Source organism: Vigna radiata, chromosome 6 (assembly GCF_000741045.1).
Source record: "Vigna radiata var. radiata cultivar VC1973A chromosome 6, Vradiata_ver6, whole genome shotgun sequence".
Lineage (NCBI taxonomy): Eukaryota > Viridiplantae > Streptophyta > Magnoliopsida > Fabales > Fabaceae > Vigna > Vigna radiata.
Genome location: NC_028356.1, coordinates 11,383,596 through 11,392,527, shown reverse-complemented (window position 1 = coordinate 11,392,527; position 8,932 = coordinate 11,383,596). Strand labels below are relative to the sequence as shown.

Genomic DNA, 8,932 nt, shown 5'->3' with positions numbered 1-8,932 from the left:
ATAGTGGATAAGATGAAATTGTAAACCCCATGACGGTCCAGCCAAGTGAAAAAAATTGTGACGGCTGATTGGTATCTCCCTAGGATCATGTGTCCTCATAAAAATGGGTGGGGTCCACCCTAAAAACCCTAGGGTGACAAGTGTCACACTATAATTTGGGCCCATCATAAATTTGCCAACATTGGCCCAATGCACAAGTTTAATTAAAAACATTCTAGACTACTAATTAAATTTGAAATGTCTAAGTGTAGAGTCTTGAATTTATTTTGTCTCTTTCCCAATGCTCTAAATTGTATCTCCAAAATTTTCCCTGAAAATAATAATGCAAATAATTAGCTCAGAAAATTCAAATTAATTAAAATTAGAATTTTCGGTCAAATTGAGCATAATTAGGAAAAACGGGAAAATACCGGACAATTAAGCACAATTCCCTGATTAAATTCGGCACAATAAGCTAAGTGAAATCAATAAAATACCGGACAATTAAGCACAATTCCGCTACTCAAAGTTTTATTTCGCTGCGTTATTCTCTGGCTGATACCAACCAACACTCTTGAGTTTGGACTCCTTGATACTTTTACTCCTCTTCCAAAGCATACCAATAACCTAAAAAGTTAAGGCAATTTAGTGATAAAATCATTAAGTATCTCCTCTACTCACTTATTCACAAAATTAAGCTAAAAACAAGAGTTCAAGCAAGCTCCTAAGTCAAAAAGAGTTGATTTAGTATCAAAATTACATCACAGATAACGATAAATTTAACCGTTATCATCTTCCAACCTCGAGATTGGGCTTGGGTACACGTGAGAAAGGAAAGGTTTCTAGAACAAAGGAAATCAAAACTTCAACAAAGGGCGATGTAACCCCCATTTACAAAATGGCTGACTGAGGATCTTTAGGGTTAGAACCCTTAATTAAATTTCGAAATTTAGTAAAAAAAGATAAGAAATAGAACTTTCAAAACGTCAATATCTTGAGCTGCAAAACTCTAATTTTGGTGTTTCCACAACTATGTGAAAGATCACGTTCTAAACTACAAATTAGGCTCAAGAAATACTCAATTTGGATGTGTAGAACAAAAGTTATGAATATGAGATAAAACTGGACAAAAATTGATATTCTATAAATCTAGAAGAAGAAAGAAAATAAAACAAAGAGACAAAGATAAATAGAAGGAAAGAATCACTCTTTTAGAGGAGGCAACACACAAAGGATGGAAAGTCCTTTGATACAGCCAAGGATTCTTGAATCACTCAAGAACATAGGAGAATCACTCTCACTAAGATAGAAGGGATAAAACCCTAATTTTCCTACATAAGAAATCTAAGTTGTGCATTTGATGAAATAGTTAAGCTTATAAGGGTTGATGTCTAAGTTTTCAAATTGGGCCCTTATTACAACTTGAAAATAAAGTCAAACTAAATCCCACTAATTGATTGGCCCAAAGACATAATTTGGTCAGAAAATTTTACAAAGATTGGGCTATTTTAAAAACAAACTAACTTATAAAATAAAACAACAACAAAATGGAGCTTTAGTTCTCTTTCATTTGGGTCATAATGCAATTCACCATCTTGGCCTTTTATCCTTGAAATTTGGACTTGTATTCAATTAATACGGACAACACTTGTTGAAGAGCTTCCTTTGCTTTCCTATCATCCATATTAATTGAATACAAGCCCAAACTTTAAGGAGAAAAGACCAAGATGGGAATTACATTATGATCCAAATGGAGGAGAACTAAAGCACCATTTTGTTGTTGTTTTATTTTATAAGTTAGTTTTTTTAAAATAGCCCAATCTTTGTAAAATTAGCTAACCAAATTTTCTCTTTGGGTGAATCAATTAATGGACTTTACTTTTACTTTATTTTCAAGTTGTAATGAGGGTTTAATTTGGAAACTTAGACATCATCCCTTATAAGCTTAACTATTTTCATCAAATGTATAAGTCAGGTTTTTATGCAAATAAATTAGGATTTTATCCTTTCTATCTTAATCAGAGTGATTCTCCTAAGTTCTTTAGTGATTCAAGAATCATTGGTTGTATCATAAGACTTTCCATCCTTTGTGTGTTGTCTCCTATGAAGAGTGATTTTTCCCTTCTGTTTATCTTAGTCTCATTGTTTTTCTTTGTTTTTCTCAATTTATAAAATCTCAATTTCTACATAATTTTATCTCTAATTTATAACTTTCATTCTACACATCAAAATTGAGTATTTCTTGAGGCTGTAATTTAAAACATAATCTTTCACATCATTTTTGTAAACACGCTTCTTGAATATTTATCTTTGTCTCCATTTTTTTTACTAAATTTTGTAATATCTTCTCAAAGTTCTAATACTAAATATCCTCCATTAGTCCTTGTGGTTCAAATATTATTTTTTTATTGTTGTATATATGCAGTGTTGAAATATTATTTCTTATATTTGATATTATTGTAGTTAATGGTAATCAAAATATTCTTTTCAAATAAAAAAATTAAAATTTAATATACTTAAATTATCTTATCAATACTGAACATTTAAAAAATTAAATAACTTAAAATAAAAATAATTTAAAAATTAAATATATTCAAAAGTTCTTAAAGTTACAAATTCTGTTCCACTGTAAAAATTTCAAATACTACATCACCAATGAATGAATATATGATGACAATGATTGTGAATACTTGTCGATCTGGCATTGATTTTTTATCTGAAAATACATTGAAAATTCTGATTCTTTCACTGCTGACAACAATGGCTGCCACGATTTTTATTCCTTTTCCAGTTCCATGAAATCCTTTGTATTTCAACGCATTATGGGGTATTTTTCTTTTCATTGTTCAGTTTAATCTCTTCCTACAAATATGAAGACACTTGGCTAATAATTGAAATAACAGCAAGAAAGAGAAGAAAGGAAGAAAATTTTGAAACTTGAAGCAGTAGTTACAAGTTAAATTTTCTCTTCCTTTTTATTTTTTTCAACTAAAAAATCAAAATTGTCTGAATTTTCTTTTCTATGCATTTTCCTTCGTCTTAATCAAACATATCATAAAAATAATCATATGGGTGATGCATAAATTAGGATTCAAAGTTCTAACCATTTAATTAAAGAATCCAAATCCATACACTAAAATCGACCACTTGTTGATATTCACATGAAATTCTTATTTGAATTATTGCAGTCCATACAATGATAACTATTAGCTTTATTATCCTAGAGCTTGAGGTACCAACCACATATAATTGTCTATATTCCCCTTCCATTACATGCAAAATGAAATGATACTAGAAATGAAATTTAGCAAGATCCTGAGAGAAAATTTTACCCATAAGTAGGAATAGATGCTCTGTGATGGATTCACATTAAAGGGGTCTCTATATACTCTATACTATGAGCCAACCAGTCACAACTTTTGACACAAACCAATGAAGGTGGTGTCACAACAATGCCTCTTCCAGAATAGCCTTCTATCACCTCTCTGCTACCCCTTTCATGCAATCATCAAAGTAAATTGACCCCCGTATGTTAAAAGAAGGAGTGGTGTTGGTTGTATTTAACTGACAAGATTGTACAATAAGTACAGCTGACCAAAGTTCACCCAAACACTTCAACCAACCATGCATTGAAGCTTCCAAGTTCCAATATGAGAGAACAACCAGTCTTTCATCTTGAGGAACATGGTCAGACAGAGAGGTCCCAATGGGTGCTTGATTCTCCCAATCCACCCCCTCTTTGGAAAAAGATATTTACTTCTGTCAAAGAAACCATTCTGCCTCATGGGAACAAATTCTGCTTCTCATCCAAGAGGAAAACTTCCCGTGGACGTGCTTTCTCATGCTTGCAGAATCTGTTCCCTATCATTATTTGGTTAAGAGATTACAAAGCCTCCAAGTTCAAAGATGATCTCTTGGCTGGCTTAACTCTTGCCAGCCTCAGCATACCTCAGGTACTTAGTTCACCGATGTTATTTCCCTTTTCTCAGTGCAATGCATGCAATGGAAATTGAATACATTCCCCTTGATATTGTCCCATCATTGTTTAATTTCTCATTTGAATATTGCAGAGCATAGGGTATGCTACGTTAGCAAAAGTTGCTCCTGAATATGGCCTGTGTAAGTACCTTGGTTAAGTCTACTTCTGATATATCACATCAGAAACTGGCATAACCAGAAGAAAAAAAAAATGTGCTTTTGTTTTTTGGATTAACATTTACTTTCTTAAATTTCACTGTTGGTTTTGTTTTGTTTTGTTCCATTCAGATACTAGTGTTATTCCTCCTCTTATTTATGCTCTGATGGGGAGCTCAAGAGAAATTGCAATTGGACCTGTGGCTGTGGTGTCAATGCTATTATCTTCTCTGGTTCCAAAAGTGGAAGATCCTGTTGCCAATCCTCATGCCTACAGAAATCTTGTCTTTACTGTGACTTTCTTCACTGGAATTTTCCAAACTGCATTTGGTGTTTTCAGGTGGTTTCCTCATCAGTTTATGAAATTTTTTGTTTTCAGAAACTATATATCACACCAAAGTCCATGACTTACGGCATGTAACACCAGATAACTCACCCTTTAGCTAAGACCACAAAACAGAAGAAAACGAGAAAACATCCCTGAGCTGTTTATGCTTTTCGATCTTTAAAACACTTGTCTTAGAAACAATTCTCAAAACATAATAGATTTTGAATAACAAATCATTTATGAATAACATGGAATTGTGTTAGAAAACAGTTTTTTAAAAGTAAAAACATGAGAAAGAAATCAAGCATGCCCCTAGTAAGTAGTTCTCACTTTTCATTATGTTTCAACACTTGCAGGTTGGGTTTTCTTGTGGATTTTCTTTCGCATGCTGCCTTAGTTGGATTCATGGCAGGCGCTGCCGTCATTATAGGTCTTCAGCAGCTCAAAGGTTTGCTGGGGATTAGTCACTTCACCTCCAAAACAGATGTAGTATCAGTGTTGGCATCTGTTTATAAGTCACTACATCATCAAATTGCCTCAGGAGAAAAAGTGAGTTGGATTTACTTTCGCTATTCAGGTTCCGATAAATTTCACTTACAATCATAAAAAAGTTACGAAGTTTCTTATTCATAAACTTGAATCCTTGTAACTTATATTTAGCTGAACTTCTAGGTAATATCTGACAGCATTCTTTATTTATTTCAGTGGAATCCTCTGAATTTTGTCCTCGGATGTTCATTCTTGATTTTCATTCTAATTACCCGTTTTATTGTAAGTACTTAAATTTCTGCTATTTACCCACCTCAGTACCCTTTTGATAAATTTTAAGTTTTAATGATGTATGTGATGTAACTGATATCAGGGCAGAAGAAACAGAAAGTTTTTCTGGTTGCCTGCTGTTGCTCCCCTTCTATCAGTTATACTATCAACTTCGATCGTATATTTGTCTAGAGCTGATAAGCATGGTGTTAATATAATAAAGCATGTTAAAGGAGGTCTGAATCCAAGTTCACTGCACCAGTTGCAACTCCATGGTCCACACGTTGGACAAGCAGCTAAAATTGGTTTGATTTGTGCAGTTATAGCACTGACTGTAAGTCAAATTCATTTTCTTCTTTTCTCCAAATTGTTATCATTATTTTTTCCCCAGTTGAGTAACTTGATGTTCTGATTCAGGAAGCTATAGCGGTTGGTCGATCTTTTGCTTCCATTAAGGGATACCATCTTGATGGGAACAAGGAAATGTTATCAATGGGCTTCATGAACATTGCTGGATCTTTGACTTCATGCTATGTAGCAACGGGTGATTTCTTTTGCCAATTAATTTGTAAAGCTCCACTTATGTTTCTGGTGCACCAAAGTTTTTTATGGTTTCTTGGTGAACAATTTCAGGTTCTTTCTCAAGAACTGCTGTGAATTTTAGTGCTGGATGTCAGACAGCAGTGTCAAATATTGTGATGGCTGTTACAGTGTTTTTATCCCTGGAATTGTTTACAAGGCTCTTATACTACACCCCTGTGGCTATCCTTGCCTCTATTATTCTCTCTGCTCTTCCTGGATTAATTGACCTAAGTGAGGCTTGCTATATTTGGAAGGTTGACAAATTGGACTTTCTTGCCTGTATTGGAGCATTTCTCGGGGTCTTGTTTGCAACAGTAGAGATTGGCCTTCTTGTTGCAGTAAGTCATTGACCATTTAAACTTTTTTCAATTACTGCACCAATGGAAATCTCCACTCTCCATTCATGATCCTGCTGAAAAATAAAATAAATTTTCTCTCCCTTATTTTATTGTATTTTATGTGCTGTTATTTCTTTGATTTGAGACATAAAATAGACCTCATTCAGAAAAGACTTCATTGTTCTTGTAGAGAGATACAAAAGAAAATGAAAATGTGACTTTCAAAGTAGTTGTTATTACAAAAGATGACGATTTTCAAATGCAATAAACTTTACACAATGTATTCTAATGATGTGACAATTTCCTGTTACTGTGCAGGTGATAATTTCGTTTGCAAAGATACTGATTCAATCAATTCGACCAGGAATAGAAGTTCTAGGTAGAGTCCCAAGAACAGAAGCCTTCTGTGATGTTACTCAATATCCCATGGCCATAAGCACTCCAGGAATCACAGTGATACGCATAAGTTCTGGCTCACTCTGCTTTGCAAATGCTAATTTTGTCAGAGAAAGGCAAGCAATTTACAAATGATTTTCAGAGGGCTTTAGCCCAAATTAGAACCATGTATGAATTTTTTCACTTGTTCCAGAATACTCAAGTGGGTTTCTCAAGATGAAGATGACCCTAAAGAAGCCACCAAGGGTCGAGTCCAAGCAGTAATTCTGGACATGACAAGTGAGTTTCTGTAGACATTTTTCAGATCTAAAGAACTTCAGGGACAGAAAATTCACAACGAAATTTGATATTATGCCATTGACCCTTTGATATTCTGTTTAACAGACCTGATGAATGTTGATACTTCTGGAATTCTAGCACTTGAGGAACTGCACAAGAGGTTGCTTTCCCGAGGAGTAGAAGTGAGGCCAACAAGGATTTAATTACATTCTTTGAATTTAGTGTGTCCAATATTTTATTCTAGCTTGATCTCACCATTTCTATTCTATAATTTTACTCATCCAATATTTAGTAAAAGTGTTGATGTGACATGGTATTGTATTACATTGTGATGTTAATATTTTTGCACACATGTTTGGCCAAACCTTTAAGTTCTAACACTTGGTGTTATGTTGTTTTTACAGTTAGCTATGGTGAACCCAAGGTGGCTAGTAATCCACAAGCTTAAGCTGGCACACTTTGTAGACAAGATTGGAAAAGAATGGGTTTTCCTTACTGTCGGAGAAGCCGTAGATGCATGCCTTTCTGCCAAAATTGCAAGAGCTTGATTTTTATCATGTGTCTGTGCACCCATTCTGAACTTCATCTATTGCACAGGGTTTTGTTTTTGTTTCAAAAGTTAGTGCATAATTGGATATCTATGCACATAAATTTGGGTGATATATTTTGTATAACACAAACTGAACATCTATACGGAAAAAGGGATCATGCCATGCTATACTGGATGGGGTTTCTAAACCACCTTGTTATAACATCTCAATTTTGGACAGGGACTGATGTTTCTTTTGAATGGCCACTCAAATATAATTCAAATAAAGATACAGATGTAATTAAAGTTCATCCTACTTTTATTTGCTATGGGACTAATCGTTTTGCTAATTGAGTTACATGTTGGGATTTTGATAAGATTACCAACTTGTTCAAGTAACAGAATAATGAACAAGTATAGTCTCTATCATACCTTAATTGAATAATCACAGGAAATTATGTAAGCTATGAAAAGGGAAAGTAAACACAATTATAGAGAATAAAAGATTTAAAAGAAATTAATTGAGGAATTTTTTTAAACACTTGGTGTGCAAGACAGAAAAGACTATTACAATCGAAAAATGGCTGTGTTGAACTTCATTGAGTTGTCATACCATACATTACAAATTATCTATGTTCATATAAAGTAATGTTATCGTAACCAAGAAGCGTCATCAATGTGGCATGATAGTTATTCATTCTTAAATTAAAATTTTTAGTTTAATGAACTTATTTCGATTAGACCATGCTAATGTGAAATGAAATGAATTCTAAAAAAAAAATATCAACTCCGAATAAAACAAAATAATTTAATTTTAAGCTGCAGAACGTTATAAATAAAAAGTTGTAAAAGTTTTAATTGTATCATACTCGTTAATAAAACTCTCTTAAAAATAATTAGTTGATAGGATTTAGAATAAAAAACATTCTTACGGTAAGATTTATATTAAAAAGATCCAACATGATTCTACTCCTTAAATTTATACTAAAATTTATACATGAAATTGAAATTTGTTATTATCTTAACCATATATATTTTAGTCTCGAAATTTTAAAAATAAATTAATATAGTCATTTTAATACAATAAAATTAACCTTTTTTAATATATTAAATAGTGTTTTAAGTTGATATTAGAGTTAGAATGTGTCAGTTGAAGCATTATTTAACACATTAAAATTAGTTAATTTTGTTAGGTTAACAGAATTATATTTATTCATTTTTTAAGTTTAGGATCAAAATGATGAATGTTTAATTCAATAAAGAATTTTAATTTTGTATATAAATTTAGAGACTTAAAACATACTTAACATTATTAAAAATTAGTTAACCTTGCTCATTTAAAGAAAAAAACAATTCTATGTTTCTTCATTTTAATTCCATACGAATGATAAAATAATTTCTACTTACCAGTATTTGTTGTTAAAATTTGTTATGAATACTAAATATATATAATACTGATGTGTAATGACTATGGGTATTTTAGAGGGATGACAATGCAAGATGGTTCACCCTATTTTGGTTCGCAAAATCAAACTGGGTTAGCCTACCCGTATAAGAAATGTAAACTAATTTCTTTTGTGCTCTCTACATGATTTTTGGTTTGCGAGT

At 32.6% G+C, this 8,932-nt stretch overlaps 1 protein-coding gene across 1 annotated transcript; it reads left to right on the top strand.

Moving 5' to 3' along the window:
- The first annotated feature begins 3,206 nt into the window (after positions 1–3,206).
- On the top strand, positions 3,207–7,674 carry LOC106765192 (low affinity sulfate transporter 3). The gene is made up of 12 exons (XM_014649725.2): positions 3,207–3,932; positions 4,050–4,098; positions 4,246–4,453; positions 4,798–4,990; positions 5,147–5,212; positions 5,304–5,534; positions 5,618–5,744; positions 5,834–6,120; positions 6,439–6,632; positions 6,710–6,795; positions 6,901–6,977; positions 7,200–7,674. Exons 1-12 carry the CDS (start codon positions 3,630–3,632, stop codon positions 7,341–7,343), a joined length of 1,965 nt encoding a protein of 654 aa, XP_014505211.1. The 5' UTR covers positions 3,207–3,629; the 3' UTR covers positions 7,344–7,674.
- Positions 7,675–8,932: the final 1,258 nt, after the last annotated feature.

Bases quoted from the DNA above. Each gene is read 5' to 3' on its own strand.
- LOC106765192 (XM_014649725.2), top strand. From the start codon at position 3,630: ATGAGAGAACAACCAGTCTTTCATCTTGAGGAACATGGTCAGACAGAG. The intron at 5,213-5,303 runs GTAAGTACTTAA...AACTGATATCAG, and splicing joins TTCTAATTACCCGTTTTATT to GGCAGAAGAAACAGAAAGTT. The intron at 5,535-5,617 runs GTAAGTCAAATT...GTTCTGATTCAG, and splicing joins GTGCAGTTATAGCACTGACT to GAAGCTATAGCGGTTGGTCG.